The sequence below is a fragment of the Nansenia antarctica genome (genome assembly GCF_963989245.1).
Source record: "Nansenia antarctica genome assembly, chromosome: 4".
Lineage (NCBI taxonomy): Eukaryota > Metazoa > Chordata > Actinopteri > Argentiniformes > Microstomatidae > Nansenia > Nansenia antarctica.
The window spans coordinates 8142934-8160644 of NC_137689.1; the positions used below are offsets into that span (position 1 = coordinate 8142934).

Here is a 17711-nt window from a genome sequence, read left to right on the forward strand (position 1 = left end):
GGTTCCAGAACTGTGTCTGTAGAGTATTGACAGGTGAACAGACCCAAAGTCTGTCTCACTAGTCTGCAAACCTCTCGCTGTCTCACTGTTCTCTCCTCTCACATTCCTTCACTTCCCTCCAGGACATAACAGGCTACATTTGAAATCCAAACAATGAGTTTGAAACTTGAACACACACACACACAATGGTTTCTGGGTTCAAATGGAATTGCCCGAGTGCAAAATTGAAGTTGACCCCAACGTTAGACCTTACATCACACAGCAGAACTGGAGCTCCAATGAAACAGAATTGTAGCACAGCTCAATAATAACCTTTATAGCCCCTCCTAAAGTTTGGGCTGGGAGGCGTGGAACAGGTTGATAGTGAGCAGTGACAAACATCCGAGGCCAGAGACAAGGTGCAAAGGTGTCTCTGCGTCAGTGCAGCTCGATGGTGATGGGTGATATGGTGATGAGGTCAATGGAGGGGGGGGGGGGGACTTACCCAGCAGGTTAATAATGCCTTCGTTGTAGGCAGCAAACAGTCGAATGGCGTCTTTGAACAGGAGCATGAAGGCCGCGTTGATCACGCCGTTCGTAAGTTCGTTGGCGTTGACCTGGAGACGGAGGTGGGGAGCAAACCAAGAGGTCAACAAGGTCATCCATCGTGAATCCTCATTGGTCAGAAGTTGAACTGGCACACAGACAGACCAGCTTCTAATCAACAGGACAGGGGGGAATTCCTCCAATACTTTGCAGTAACGAAGATCATCTTTACATCCATTCCCCCCCACAGTAGACTTAAGAAGATCTTAGGGCAACAAAGCTTTTAGGAAACTCACACTTGCCTGAAGAAGGTCTATGACCGAAAGCTTGCAATAAACAAGGTTTTTTTGCACAGTGTTATTGCACTCTAAGGAAACTCACACAGAAAGATCTAGTGAACTAAATCAACAAGGCTAACAATTCCAGGCTGATTGCCAGTACTGTCTGTTCCAGGGCTAGAGGCCATCATTCAGGTCCTAGGTGTTTTACACCGACACAACTCACATTGAAATCAAGTAGTGCATCCATCTGGTTCTGGATGATGGGCAGGGTCTTCAGCAGCTTCTCTGTGTTCATGGTCCTCATCACCCCATCAGACCTGCAGGGAAGGAAGGAAGGAAGTAAGTAAGGAAGTAAGGAAGGAAGGAAGGAAGTAGCCTTGAGAACCGATGGTTCTCGAGCCTAATGGCCCATAGACCTATAGGGAAGTGGACTGTGAAATCATTCAGGGCCTACTCCTGATGTGAGACATGTCCAGCACCTTTGCCAATAATCCTTTTTCAATTCCCTTGATAAAACATGCAAGAAGAAGGTCTATGACCGAAAGCTTGCAATAAAACAACGTCTTTTTCACAGTGTTTGAGTGTGTGGATGCTGTTATTTTGCACTCTACTGATACTCTTCAGTTCCAGCACCTCAGCAAAGTCTGATCACGGATGAGCGGTGGTATTTTTACTATTAAATGTGTTAAAATTCCACACACACACATCTTAAGGCAATCTGGGATTCAAACAACAAATCTCCCCGACACTTGTTGGCGTAAACAGCTGAGGGAGAGGGCTGAAGATGTGGAACCAATCTCACACTCATAGATGGAAATATGGTAAACAGACTGCACTTATATAGCGTCTTTATTCAAAGCGCTTTGCAACAGCCTCTCATTCACCCATTCACACACACATTCACACACCAATGCAAGGCGCTGGCCCGCTCACTGGGAGCAATTTGGGGTTCAGTGTCTTGCTCAACGACACTTCGACATGTGGGCAGCCGGGGCTCGAACCGCTGATCTGCTGACCTTGCGATCATTAGATGGCGGCTCTACCTCCTGCGCCACAGCCGACCCACGATCAAAATCATGTTTTTAACAGTGTTTGTTTACAAACAATGGAGTAAGACAATCTTATATTTTGGGTTCTTTTAGTTATATTCTTCAATAATTAATTACTTTATATAATTAATTATTTAAAGGATATAAAAAATATATGTACCAAGGTCCCTTGAGTCTTGAGAGAGCAAGCACAGGGGGGGGTGGGGACCTGTCTGTGATAACTTGGATTCACTGTATCGTCTGCTGTAGGCTACTGGGTCAGTGATACATGGCTTGTAAACATAAAACTTAAGTTTTAGGACGTGTTCAAAAGCAAGGACTCTGTGATCATCTAATTATGTGTAGTTATGTGTTTTCAGCATGTTGTTGTTCTATCAGCATGTTGTGATGTGCTAAACATGCAGTTAGATGTTCATAGCGATGTTCTTTCTTAGCTGCTAGCTAGCTACCAACGAGATGGTAGCAAACGCGTGTGTTTTGATTCAGAGCGATTTTCTCTGGTATGAGGTGTTTGAGGTGTACCAACATTCAAATAAGCATATCTTCTTCAACTTAACATTTTCAGATTTCAATGTAGGCTATGACACATCATTGGAAAGCTATAAACAATCTGCACTTTCATAATTTGTAAACAAGTGAAAAATGACCGTGGGGACATTCTCACCAGACTCTGGCACATATGGCAGCCTGAAAATGTTTCCTTACCCTCTTTTTACTTTTGTAAAGTCAAACGCTACTTGTCGGTACGACACAGCCTTCTCGTTCAGGTAACGGCTATACCTCCTAATGAAAGTGGACATGTCGTAGCCTGAGAGAGAGACAGAGAGAGACAGAGAGAGAGAGAGAGAGAGAGAGAGAGAGAGAGAGAGAGAGAGAGAGAGAGAGAGAGAGAGAGAGAGAGAGAGAGAGAGAGAGAGAGAGAGAGAGAGAGGGGATGTTGTCTTTGAGCATAAGGTACATCTTCATCGTGATACACAACACATAAGATAACATCTCTCTCTGGAGGTTTGTAGTATCCTGATTACATTTTTCACTTCACATTCACTGGATTTAAACAATGGGATTTCAAGGCCTAATATTTCCATTTTCTTTTTCCCCATTTCAACACTAGCTGTGATTGGAATACAGTCTGTCCCATATTTGTTTTCTTGAGTGACAGGGGCCTCCAGCATAGCCTAGTACCATCCCCAGGCCTGGGACCTTCTACAGCTCTGGAATCAGCCCCAGGCCTAGTACCATCCCCAGGTCGAGGACCCTGTACAGCTCTGGAACCACAGCCTGAGAGACGAGTGGTCTGACAGCTCCTCTGCCACTGAGAGAATATTCTACTACTTTCCGTCGTCCGATACTGAAGCATGTCGTCGTGTCATACTAACACAGCCCAGCACACTGCACCTGCTGCCTCTGGGACAGACAGGGACATGGCACTTACCTTGTAAGCCACTTTTGTCCAAAAAATTACTGAGGTTGAAAAGCGTGTTCCTCGAAGCCAAGTACTGTATAAATCTCTGCAACACATAAAAATAACACTCAATGTATGAGCACACCCACTGTAGACTTAAAAGGACATTTAGTTTAATTATTAATACTAATAATGAATTAATTATTAATCTTTTAGATTGATTGTGTTTTCGCACAAGGAGGACTAATTACTTTACTAATTAATGAATGGCAACCTTATAGCACAAGTGCTCTTTCCAGAGGCCGATAATGACTCACATTTTTAACACCCTTTAGTGGCTGAAGACTGATACTTACAGTATATCCAAACATTAGCACACATTAAAGACAGAGCAACTTAGGATCCAGTACTCTCTTTCCAACAATCTTTGTTTGCGACATGTGTAAATGGACTGACTTATTCCAAAGTGCTTTACAACGGCCTCTCATTCACCCATTTACACACACATTCACACACCAATGGCGGCAAGCTACCATGCAAGGCGCCGGCCTGCTCATTGGGAGCAATTTGGGATTCAGTGTCTTGTCCAAGGACACCTCGACATGTGGCCAACCGGGGTTTGAACAACCGATCTGCCGATCTTGTGATCATTAGACGCCGGCTCTACCTCCTGCGCCACAGCCACCCCCTGTGTGTGTGTGTGTGTGTGTGTCTCTCTGTGTGTGTGTGTGTGTGCTCACCTCATTCCCGTAGACCATAGTGTGGTGTGTGTGTGTGTGTGTATGTGTACCCACCTCATTCCCGTAGACCATAGTGTGGTGTGTGTGTGTGTGTGTGTGTGTGTGTGTGTGTGTGTACCCACCTCATTCCCGTAGACCATAGTGTGGTGTGTGTGTGTGTGTGTGTGTGTGTGTACCCACCTCATTCCCGTAGACCATAGTGTGGTGTGTGTGTGTGTGTGTGTGTGTGTGTGTGTGTACCCACCTCATTCCCGTAGACCATAGTGTGGTGTGTGTGTGTGTGTGTGTGTGTGTGTGTGTACCCACCTCATTCCCGTAGACCATAGTGTGGTGTGTGTGTGTGTGTGTGTGTGTGTGTGTACCCACCTCATTCCCGTAGACCATAGTGTGGTGTGTGTGTGTGTGTGTGTGTGTGTGTGTGTGTGTGTACCCACCTCATTCCCGTAGACCATAGTGTGGTGTGTGTGTGTGTGTGTGTGTGTCCACCTCATTCCCGTAGACCATAGTGTGGTGTGTGGTGTGTGTGTGTGTGTGTGTGTGTGTGTCCACCTCATTCCCGTAGACCATAGTGTGGTGTGTGTGTGTGTGTGTGTGTGTGTGTGTGTGTGCTCACCTCATTCCCGTAGACCATAGTGTGGTGTGTGTGTGTGTGTATGTGTGTGTGTGTGTGTGTGTGTGTGTGTGTGTGTGTGTGTGTGTACCCACCTCATTCCCGTAGACCATAGTGTGGTGTGTGGAGTTGAGGGACTTGAAGACCACCACCCAGCTGGTGTTGGCCGTCCTCTCAAACAGCGTGTCGGCCAGCTGGGGGATGTTCACGTTCATCTCATTGGTGCACTGGATCAGGTCTGGAGGAGGAGGAAGAGGAGGAGGAGGAGAGGCACGCAGGTTAGAGTGGGCACTAGACAGTAGACATTGACTCAGCTCAGTGGCCTTGTGGTTAGAGTGTCCGCCCTGAGATTGGAAGGTCGTGAGTTCGATCCCCGGCGAGTCGTACCAAAGACTATAAAAATGGTCCCTGCTTGGCACTCAGCATTAAGGGTTGGATTGGGGGGGGGTAAGACCCTGAGACATACCAGCGTCATGTCCAGGGGGGTGGTACTTGTACACCAAGCCACCGCCTCACGCTACGGAAACAGGAGATAGGCTCCTGCCCCCTATGGGCCGTTAGGCTCCAGAACCATCAAGTCCCAAGCCTACTTACTATACAGTATACATAGCATTGTGTGTGTGTGTGTGAGTGTTTGCGAGTGTGTGTGTGTGTGCGGGTGTTTGTGTGTGTCTGTGTGAGTGTTTGCGAGTGTGTGTGTGCACGGGTGTGTGTGTGTGTGTGTGTGTGTGTGTGTGTGTGTGTGTTAGTGTGTGTGTGACTGTGAGACAGCACGATGAGACAGTGGGAGTGAGTAAGTACACAAACGTTATTCTGAACAAACAGTTCCCCAGCAGATCGAGCTGTGTGAGTCCAAAGTCTGTGTGGCTCTGCCTGGACAGAGAGGTATTAACTGATCTGACGCCATGACGCAAAACTGTCCTACAAACCTGCCAAACTCAGGCAGCATCGCACAAGAGCGGTGACAACAATAACAACCATGTCTGTAGTCAGGGTTGCCATATGGGATTGACAATTTCCAGCCTAACCACAGTCTAAAAACCGCTAAATCCACCAAAAACCACCAACCCTGGGGGGGGGCTTCCGGCCGGGGACATATCCTGCATGTCATCCCTCCTCTCTCTCTCACCCATCCTTCCTGTCTAAATCTCTACTATATCTGTCAATAAAATAAAAAAATCCGAAGAAATTACTTTAAAAAAAAAAGAAAAAAAAACACCAACCCAAAACCTATATATTGTCAGAAAAACGCTAATTCCTATTGGGCAGGTGCCCATCTCCTGCCCCTAAACTGTATTTCTGTTGCCAATGATATTTGTAAAATCCAAAAAACCTGCCCAAATGCTTTTTTTCCCGGCCCAGTGTGATCAAAAGTAGCCCATTCGGCGGGAACCCGCCCCATCTGGCAACCCTGTCTGTCGTCAGGAATTACTCCACACTTGAGCCAACAACACTAATAAAACAAATTGTGTGGGGGTCTTTTTAAGTTATTTTTGGGGGGGTCCCACTCATATTTTTCATTTTATTGGACAGATCTAGTGAAGACAGACAGGAAAGTAAGGAGAAGAAGGGGGAGAGAGAGGACATGTCAGCAGGGCATGGGCCAGATTCGAACCCATGCCGACATGGCCATATGTGTGCGCTGTAGACCGCGATGCTAGACCACTGGACCACCCCAGGCTACCAAATTGTGTGTTTTGACGCGTGGCAGTAGCATTTCACTATAAAAAAAAACAACAAAAAAAGTCTTTTTTTGGATCGGTACTCAGTATCAGAATCAGTTTAGCATTCAAAATTCCTATCACAGCAACGGAAAAGTAGTATTGATGCATTCCTAACTGCACTGATTATTCTGTATTCAGGCTGTGGTCACAAATGTCTGTCTGGGGACAGGGAATACCCTCGGGCGTTAGTCTGCCTCTGAGAGGAATCCACTGTCCTATCTATCTATCTATCTATCTATCTTGTAGAGAATCCACTGTCCTATCAATCTATCTATCTATCTATCCTATAGAGAATCCACTGTCCTATCTATCTATCTATCTATCCTATAGAGAATCCACTGTCCTATCAATCCTAGAGAGAATCCACTGTCCTATCTATCTATCTATCTCTCTCTCTATCTATCTCTCTATCTATCCTATAGAGAATCCACTGTCCTATCTATCTATCTATCTATCTCTCTATCTATCTAGTATCTATCTATCTATCTATCTATCTATCTATCTATCTATCTATCTATCCTATAGAGAATCCACTGTCCTATCTACCCTGTAGAATCCAGTTCAATGACATTGGATTTCATTTCGCCGCACGAATGCACACACACACACACACACACACACACACACACACACACACACATGTTTTGTAAAAATGTATTAAACAATCCAAACCTCAGAAGCCATCATTTGGTTGCGAATGTGCCCATAACATGAACATCAAAAGATTGAACAGTTTAATCTAATAGGGCACAGCACACATACAAATACATTCACCAACAGCTGTAACATAGCACACCACGAATCATTCTTATGACATCCACAAAAGGGCAATATCAAAGTTTCATCATGCATTCAATTGTTTCTATTCTTTCTTTCTTTCCTTTGAAGAGATGATTGTTGCCAGCCTGTTTGTGTGACATGGGTGGTCTAACAGAGCACCTTTACTGACAACAGAAGCCATTCTGACACCCACAAAAGGCTTTGCCATGTGACAACAAAAGGCTTTTCAGAGCCGGCCCGTGACGACTAGGGGGGAATGGAGATAGGACACAGTATACATTGCCCTGTGTAAGTAATGGGACAGTGAAGCATTTTATTTTATTTTATTTTGGTTCTATACTATAAAGGTTTGTAATAAAGTACAGATTCTCAGCTTTCATTTGAGAGTATCTGTGACTGTACGTATTGGTTACACCATTTACAAATGATAACACTTCTTATAGGCTACATTCCTGCTCTTTTGGGGCAAAATAGGGAAAATTGGCTTGACGGGTGTTTCCCCGAAAATTGTAAGTCAGGTGTATTTCATCACATCATCTGTGCGGGCATAAGAGAGCTGTTAGAGTCTAATATTGATTCTAGGCGTTGCTTTTGGAGTCTGCTGTGGGTGTCTGTCAACATGAGGACCAAATAGGGGTGAAGGAAAGTCAAAGAAGCCATTATTAGACTGAGGAGTCTGAGTTGGACCATCAGAAACACAGACAGATCCTGATGGCCAAAACCAGCAGTTTGGAACACGACTGAAAATAAGAAAAAAGAAAAACACAGGTGAGCTTAGCGATCGCAAACTGGCTGGTAGACCAAGGAAGACTTGTCTACAGTGGATGACTGAAGTATGTTCACCATAATTAAGAAAATCCCCAAAGCAACTGTACACATCTGTTTCCCTGTTATGATACGATAACTAGTGTTGTGGAACTGAAACTTCTCCTTTATTGTGACATTTCTGAGAATGGCACAAAGTTACCTTCTCTCTACGGCTTGTGAAACGGGGTGTGTGTGTGAATCTAATTCTGCTATCGTTTTCCTTCCTAAATTGCTGTTAGAAAGAGAAAAAAAAGCCATTGACTCAGCAGCAGGATGCTTTTCACTTCCTGCATTTCATGACAGGAAACTTGAATTGAAATGAATCGCTGCTCTGAAAGACCCTTATAGGGACAGGGTAGATGTAGACAGCAGTAATGGTTCAGCCCCCCCCCCCCTCCTAAAACATCACCACTGCACCAAGGGCTAACTTTCAGTAGCAGTGTCGCTACAGTATGACTGGCCTGTTCTCATGTCTCATGTAGTGATAGTCTACTCTGTAATTACTTACTGATTATTCCCAAAATCAAAGCCTTTCAAATCCATTAAAGGAGACCTATTATGCTCTTAAGTTAATGTAGGTCTCTGAGGTCCCACAAAACATGCAATTGAAGTTTTTTGGTTGTTGAAAATACCACTTAGATTTTAATCTATAGCATTCTAGCATCTTATCTTTAATCTAGGCATTTCACTGTTTCTGTGTTAGTAGGGTCATCAGAGACGTATAGCAGAGTATATGTATATTCAGTACAGAAATGTATAGCACAGTATAGCACTGAAAATTTAGTTTTTTTCTTTTTAAAGAATATGGATCTTTAAGGGGAGCAACCCTGCTTATAGACTACTGGGGTAACACAACAGATGTTTGTCAACCTACAGGAAGCACTAGGGCTGCTGGGAATTGCATGGGATCTCACAATACAATATTATCACAATACATAGGCTGCGATTCAATACATACATAAATAACTACAAACATTAATTAAATCAGTCAGAGTATCGATACAGAATTGCGGAACATAACAATCACGATACTCAACCTTAAAGTCAACGAAAACAGGTAGTGTGTAAACAGACACAGTGACCTTGGTGACATGCACATGGGGCTGGGGAGCAAATGGAGGAAGAAAATAGAAATAACAGGCCGAAATAACCCAGAGAGAGGCGATACTACAAGTGCAACAGTGTGTTGGAGCCTAACTTCATCTTCCTCACATCAGCCCAGGAGGAACAGCAGCAGCAGCAGCAACAGATTTGGCAGGAATGTCAACTGAAATTGCGAAGGTCTTAGAATCCAAAGCATGCAATGAGGAAGTGAACACGAAGAAGCAGCTGGTGGGAATCAGACAAGAGTTCAGTTCTGAGATCCTACAGCCAGTGTGGCCGGGGCTCGGCTCTGGTCTGGAAGGCTGTGTAGAGGAGTTATGGAGGCAGGGGATGAGGGTTGAGAAGCTTGACAAGGAGTTCAACAGATAAGGCTGCATCAGCAGCTGTAGCTACGTAGCTAAGTCCAGCCATAATCAAACAAACTGAAAATGATGAGTAAACCTTTCCATTAGGAGAACGAACTACATGAAAGCTACACAACACATTTATAAGACAGCCTACAGTATAACTCTTTTGGACACAATACTGTACAAATACTGAAGTCTGATTTAGAGTCTGGATACAAAGAGTCTTGATTCAGGCTAGTGCAATGAAACTAGGGGCCAAGCCCTGGACTAAATACTGTAATAGATGACTCTCATTTAACCCATTTCCCTTTTTTACCCCCTACCCCTCGTTTCAGAGAGCCACTCGCTTTTCGGCTTGCCCCTCGGAACAGAGTCACAAGGGGTAGTGGTTGAAAATCTTCCCCTATGAAATGGGACAACCCTTCAAGACCCTGATACGTCATCATCAGTAGTATCATAGAAAAGCGTCAACGCTCGCGATTCGTTCACAATTTTCACGTTTCACGCTATCAATCGATCAAACAAGTCATCAAATAAAAAAGAACAATGCGTCATTATAAGACCAGTTCATGATAGAATAGGGGTGTTCTGTAGGCTAGCAACCCGTGCTCCTACCCTGCCAGTCTGCACTGGTATCGGACAACAGTGCAACAACTTTGTGGCTGAACTTTAGTTAAATTTCGGGCATCATATCAATCAAAGCCTATCAAAGCATAACCGTGAACGTGCAAAACGGAGGGGTAGGGCTAAAATGGAGGCCAGGGCCAAGGGGTGAAATGCGATTGGCCCTCAGGGATGGGAATCGAGAACCGGTTCCCGTTCAGAACCTGTAACAACTTGTTCGATACATCGGAATCGAATGCCGCCATGTGTTGCGCATGCGCTGACACTGTCGTCTGTGTGTCTGAACATTCCATTTCAAACAATTTAAACAATCCCATGACATTTAGACAGGCAATTAAATCCTTAGCTGGAAATAAAAAATGGCCTAGAGCTTCCGCCATGCATTCTTAAAGACTCTCATGAAATCTCGGATTAGGCCGAAATGTTATTGACCTCATTGACCGTGTCTGCCACTGTCAACATTACTCATGATTAACATTACTCAATTCCCCTACTATTTTGTTCTGACTGTCATACGATAAATCAAATCCTTTAAGTTTTAATCTGGTTAGTCTCAGACATGCACATAAAGCCCTCAAACATTTAGACACCATAACATTGGCAAGTCCTAATAACTTGGAGCCTACTTTCTAAAGCTAGCAGATGATTCTATTGCATCACCTGACCTCTGACATATCTTTTTAATCACTCCCTAGACACAAATGAAATTCCTCTGATATGGATGTCAGCCTTTGTTCTTCCCCTGTTGAAAGGGGGTGGTGACCTGACAGTGTGAAGTATAGAGATCCATGTCCAAATCGTCTGTCCAGGTCAAGGTTCTGGAATCCCTTGTGAGGGAACAACTGAAAGAACTGTCAGAACAAACTGTCTGCTGGTTCAAATGATCTATCAGGAAGAGAGGGCGTGCAGGCAGAAGGTATTTCTTCTAACTCCGTTAGTGTATCCAAGGGCGTGCCCCAGGGATTGGTCCTGGGACCACTCCTATTCATTATAGATATATTGAGATATAGATATTGATATATGCAACCCTGGAATCTTGGCCAGGACGCTCTTGTAAATGATATTTAAAAATCTGTTTGAGACTTTTCCTGGTTCAATAAGGTTAAATAAAAAATAAACATGCGCAACGAGCACAGCTTCAGAGGTCTTGCCTCACACTTGAAAGGGTAAATATGCTCATGTTCCTGGGACTGAACTTCAAGGAAGAGGCTTCATCTTTTAGTCTGTTATGTTAAGTGTTGTTATGTTAAAAGGACATGCAAAACAGTCTATTTGCAATGACTATGGTAGGCTCAGCGTATCTTTTGTGTTCGGAATGTTTCTATTTATCAAGCGGCAGCTGCCTGTTGTCATTTTAGTTGTGTAGACTATTTATTAAAAAGCAATATTTCTGCTCCTTGCGTTCATATGGCAGGCACTTTTGTTAAATATGTGTGCACTTCATTTTATGCCTGATGTTCTTGCCTTCTCATTTGCATATTGCAAATAAGGAAAGGACATACATAAATAGAATGAGGGACATAATACTGCCTGGTGAGAACTAAGTCTACATTTATGGCCATATTTGCTTTTCACTTCCAGTGCAACCTACAGCCTACTGTTATTCGAACAGGAAGGAATGCACACAAGAAGAGAAATAAACACATGAACACGAACTAATTTAAAACCACATTATACAACCTGAGCTGGGGGTAGATTAATTGGAACTTCATACAGTATGAAAGGCTTCATTACTAAGCTTCAGCCACCACAGGCCAACACCTAGTAAGCAATTACATGTAGGCCTGATGCTTTATACAGCACATCAAAAACACAAAGCAACTTTAACAATCCCCAAGCATAATTACTTTACAATGAACACATCCTAAGGACATCTGTGTGACAGAAAACAACATGTACAGTGTACAAGATAAACTGAATTAAAACAGCTGCCTGATAAAATGAGATGTTCACTAGTTTGCCAATTGCAAAGCTGTTTTGAAAAGACAGATGTCACCCTCAGTATAAACACGTGTCGGGAGGCCACCAGAGAAGAGATACTATAAAAGAATCTAATTAACAGTCATTGGGGGGATCCAACTAATTGCCTGACACAATAGAATGAATTTGAAAAGCCAAATTACAACGCTCCCAATGTTGTCAAGGCGGTGAATGTGTTTGTTTGCAATACGGCCTACCTGTAAATTAAAAACGTCTTGAATAGATTAATCATGTCGAAAATCTAGCACATTCTTATTTGAAATGCCACGTATCAACGACAACAGTTCAATCAAGCCAACAATTCAAACGTGATTGACAGGAAACAGATGAAAAAGGCAATGCGGTCACCTCTCCTTTCATCCCAATCTTCCGTTTAATCGTCTCCACGACATTTTTGGGGGGGGATTTTCGTAATGACTTCCTGTTGGCTGTTTACACTCAACAACCACTCAGGAAGTGCCTTTCTCTCCAGAGCCTGCTAGTTCACTCTGCCTGCTGAGCATAGCCCACAGCTCTGAATCATGCCTCTATAATGGCCTCCTCTCCAATTGCCACCAGATATAGTCGAACACAAGCTTGACAGTTTGTGAACCACCTGTTTGTGACACGTTATTTATGTTTTTTAGGCATCTAATGCGCTGCTATACATCCTCACAGCAAGTACAGAGACTGCCAATGGCCCCTGGCCTGAGCTAGATTACTCTTCCTGCTACGACTGGTGATTGATGATTCACTTGCTTAGTCAAATGTATAAATTGTAAGTCGCTTTGGAATAAGGCGTCTGCTAAATGCCAAAAATGTTAATGTAAATGTAAAATACAAAACAGTGCATAGTAGATGAAAGTTGTTTATGAATGCTTACAACTTTGTTTTAATGCAATATGGGGGTATTAGAAGCTCTTTAAATACAATAATAGCACAGGAAGATCAAAGGGAGTAGGCTATTACAAATATGGCAGGTTAAATCATTAACTAAGATTGGAGAGAATGTGTCAACAAACTGAACAAGTGAAGATGGCTGCAGTACAGGCCTGGCAGAGCATCACCATGGTTACAATACAGGCCTGGCAGAGCATCACCATGGTTACAGTACAGGCCTAGCAGAGCATCACCATGGTTACAGTGCAGGCCTGGCAGAGCATCACCATGGTTACAGTACAGGCCTGGCAGAGCATCACCAGAGAAGATACCCAGTGTCTGGTGAGGTCAGTGGGTCGCAGACTTCAGACAGTTATTACATGAGAAGTCGATTGAAAACAAAACATTGATGCTTAATTTGCACAAAATATGCTGTGATTCCCATCACAGCGGGAAACCCACACGGCAGACAACACTGTTGATGCACGCCACGCTTATGGATTGACAATTTTATTTCCGCCGCCTTCTCTCACAGCTGCCCCCGAAACAGAAGAACTCAAAAACAAGCAAGCGTAATTAGGAGTCCCAGAGCGTCGTCTCATACCGGAAGCTAAATCAATATTTTAGAGACAAATGATGAGCCTATAGACTATATGACATAAGACTATAAGACATGAAACAAAATATATCATTAGTGTGTGATGCTTTTTATACCATATAGCTACCATATGATGCTACAAATGCCATGATGCTATGATTTGACGGTAGAAAACGTGAGGGAAAACATTTATACTGCCCAACCCCAACCCCATAGCGGGTATCATTGTTTTGATTCAAAGCGCAAACTTTGGAGTAGCAGAGACAAAAAAAAGACAAACACACGCTTCCCTGTGCCATCACTTACACAGAGGGCACAGTACGGGTCTCTGCGAATGGCCCAATCCAGCCAGAGAATAGTGCCACCAAGGCTCTTTTGGAGACTAGAGAGAGAATGAGTGCTTGATGGCAGTGCCCCGTTTGCAGCTTTGAATCGTGATATTGAATCTCAAAGGCCTTTCAGAGTTACAGTGGGCTCCATTCAGCCAGGGCCGTGGTGTGTCAGCACTCTTTTTGAAGGACTGCCATTCGATGCCCCGGCGGTCACATGCTCCGTGGGCTACGTTTCGCTGGGGGGGGGGGGGGGGAGGGGTTCAGGGTGAAGTGGGAGGCAGGCGCTGGGCACCTCTCGCTGGGCACAAAGGCTTCAGATTCAGCTAACAGAAGAAACGCTGCGGTATCTCTGGTGGTTCTAGATGGACGCCACCTCAGGAACGGAGAGAGAGAGAGGTCCACCTTTCGTTGGGACATTTGCTAACCTCATTAGCGAACCTTAACTTTGCATTTGTCCGTCTCGCAACTTGAAGTTCATCTACTGTTGCCGTGTCAACCCCTCCTTACGGCGGGATCTGTTTTCATGAGGTTTGCGAGGGGGGAATCCACTTTCTCACAATCGTGGATCAGAATAGGACATAATTTAGTGCCTGGTGAAAGAACTAGGCCTCCTACCACAATTCAATCAAAACCACCACAAGTGAGCGATGAGTGATCGCTCACAAGTGGCATTTCATCGACAAGCAGGGAGCCTGGAGTGTGTGGGTGAGCCTTCAGAGTAACACGAGGCCTTATTCTATAACTGAACGTAGTAGGCAATAGCTACAGGCTAAGTGATTTATTAGCTCAATAGCCTATTGGCGGCAGAGAGGAACAAGCAGTAGCATTATAGTCCTGGTAAATAATTCAAGCCATACCTAAATAAAACTGGTACCAGGCTGCATTGTGTCACTCAGAAACAAAGGAAGAGAGAACAAAACAAGGAAGCAGCAGTCTTAGATTTGCGACAGTTTGCAGTTTACCATTCATAAACTGTATTCCAACCCTGTTACTGTATGGGATAGAGTCAGAACGCCCTTCTCAACCCTGGGCCTAGAGTTCTGTAGCCCTGGTAGTTTGGAGACATTGTCCCATCTAATTAAATGATAAACAGACTGACTTATATAGCGCCTTATTCCAAAGCGCTTTACGACGGCCTCTCATTCACCCATTCACACACACCGATGGCGACAAGCTACCATGCAAGGCGCCGGCCCGCTCATTGGGAGCAATTTGGGGTTCAGTGTCTTGCCCAAGGACACCTCGACATGTGGCCAGCCGGGGCTCGAACCGCCGATCTGCCAACCCTGCGCCACAGCCGCCCCACTAATAAGGAAGTGATTCAGACCTCAGACACCAGGTTGGTAGCATCTCTGGCCAATCAGTAACATTCAATCAATTAAATACCAATCAAGCAGCACTCGACCTTATAGATCTAAGATGAGAACCCCAGGTACATTTCTGGGCCAGTTCCACAGACAAGGCTTAAGCCATTTTAATCCTAGACTAAAAAAAAGCATCTTCTTCAATGGAGATTTTCACATTGAAAGTGTGATTTTTACTCCAGGACTTGGAAGGCTTTAAACCTCATCTGTGAAACCCGGTCCATGGCCTGTTCTGCTGCTCAGTAAGCCCCTGTGTTTACTGTGTGGAAGAAAACCACACTCTCACCTGCATATCAATTCAAACACGCTCCCTCCCTCCATCTATCTATCTATTCCTCTTTCATTCAGAGTTATCTAGACACACGAGCAGCTCTGGGACGCTGAAGCGGTTAAATGGGTTTTGCTCCACACGCTGTTGTGGTTTGATCCCGACCAGACCTGCCATGCCTCCTCTTAGTCTCAGCAGATTCTAGGGAGCATCATGTTGCACGTCTGACTCATGTGAGTCAAGCTCCCGGAATAAGCCCGGGTCCTATAGATCATGCTTACTCAGTAGTGTCACAGTACCTACCGACCAAGGGCAGACCAGTCACCCTCATAACATATGAATTTTGCATATTTGATTAATGAATAATGAATACATGCTGAATAGAAGCCGGTATTATAGGACCTTGTGTAGGAGGTGTGGGAGGTGGTGGAGTGTTTGAGTGCACACAATCACATCAATATAACCATGATTATGACGCAAATCACCTGAGGCACCCAGATCTAGTGTGTCTGTAGCTACAGTGCCCTGGGTAAGCAATGGGACAGGGCCCTGGGTAAGTAATGGGACAGTGAAGAAGGCTCTACACTCACAGTTACTCTGAGGTTCAAGCAGAGAGCATTTATTTGATTTGTATTTGTGTAGCCTACATATCGGTTTCATCACTCAGAAAGTACCCATTCAGCGTACCCAAAAGTAATGGGAAAGATTTATCAAACGTCCAAATTAATCACTCATGTTTAGTGTTTGGTGGACAATTGTTTGCACGACCTATTGACCCCATCAGACCCGCCGGGTATGTTCTCTAGTGATGCTCTGCCAGGCCTGTACTGCTGCCATGAATCTGGAGGCATTTGCACGCACTCGTGCAGACAACATGTTTCTGTCCACTTCAGAATACATTCCTCTGCTGCTGTCAGCACTGGTTACAAGCAACAGTTAAGACAAGTTAGCATGTTCTAGTGGCAGCATACATTTCCAACAACCCCATGTTTCACAGATGAGGTGGTATGCTGTCAATCTTTGGCAGATGCTTTTTTTTCTCCAAACGTTCCTCTTGCAATCACTCTCGTCCATGATAATATTCATCTTATCTGTCTCCAATACCTTTTTACAGTCTTCTGCAGGCTTTATAGGGATTTTTTTTGTTGCAAACTGTAAACTGACCAATGCTTTCTGAGGATAACTAGTGGTTTTCACCTTGCAATGAAGCGTCTGTAGTTTCGCTGGTGACGTCGAGCCTAACATTCTGCGGACGGTAGTCTCTAATCTGTGGGAAAGTTGTTTTGCGGTGCTTCTTAATTATGGTGGTGAGCAATGACGAAGTCTTCCTTGCCCTGGAGCTCACCAGTGATTTTGTTTATCTTTAATTATGTTGTAATGCTTTGATTTTGGCAAGCCTTAGGTTTAGGAATGTTTCTGAAACTGAATCTACATCACGATACCTACCAAAAACACTACCAAGTCACACCTACCAGAAACACCTGTCACGCCAATTGTCCTATTACTATGCATAGAAATGTTTAAATGTTTTAAAGGTGAAAACAATATACATATGTACAATGTACACAAACTCCATCAAATAAAACCTGAGAATCTCTACTTTCACCTCGTAGTGTTTGACTTATCTGACTAAAAACCCAACTTTTTACAATCGAAAATCCCAACTTTTAGAGTGTAGAACCAAAAGATGCTTCACTGTCCCATTACTTACACAGGACACTGTATACTACAAATATAATGTGTGTTTCAAGGTAACGATCAGAAGCAGGGTGAGGAAGCACTGTCTTACTGTCTGTCTCTCATGTGGACCCCAGGAAGATCAGTCCTCACTATGGTGATGACTAATGGGGATCCGTTTAAATAAACTAATAAACAAAAGCAGTTCCTGTCTCTGGACCACTGAGAGTACCATACTATTATAACTCTGGTCTGAGGACCTGTATTTATATATATATTATTATTAGCCTTACATTTTTTGACCTAAGCTCAAAGAAGAAGTAAAGATTCCTTTGAGATTAGGTGTTAGAATTGTTTACTTCTCATAATTGTTTTGCCAAATGATAATGAACTTGGCTCAAAGACAAACTACCCCCCCCCCCCCCCCCCCATGAGTGACTCATAAAAGGTGACGTCCAAAGTACAAAGGACCCCATAACATAACCTTATCTGGACATAACGTCAGGCTGTTTATTGTTGCACAAAAAAAACTGTGTCAGGTGGACAGCCAAGCACACATTACCTCATTAGAAGCTGCATATCCTGTTTTGGGGCGCAAAAACAAGTCAAGGGAAAGAATGTTTAGGTAAACTTTCCCTGTA

At 44.0% G+C, this 17711-nt stretch overlaps 1 protein-coding gene across 3 annotated transcripts in view; it reads right to left on the reverse strand.

The window, feature by feature from the left end:
- Positions 1 to 17711, reverse strand: part of picalma (phosphatidylinositol binding clathrin assembly protein a) — a 50008-nt gene that overhangs the window by 28313 nt on the left and 3984 nt on the right. For all 3 annotated transcript variants that reach the window (XM_080527909.1, XM_080527907.1, XM_080527908.1), the window contains exons 3-7: positions 4703 to 4845; positions 3288 to 3363; positions 2561 to 2663; positions 1030 to 1123; positions 485 to 596 (exon numbers count right to left, since the gene is read on the reverse strand). In XM_080527909.1, coding sequence (XP_080384035.1) covers positions 485 to 596; positions 1030 to 1123; positions 2561 to 2663; positions 3288 to 3363; positions 4703 to 4845 — 528 coding nt within the window. The remainder of the gene's footprint in view (positions 1 to 484; positions 597 to 1029; positions 1124 to 2560; positions 2664 to 3287; positions 3364 to 4702; positions 4846 to 17711) is intronic.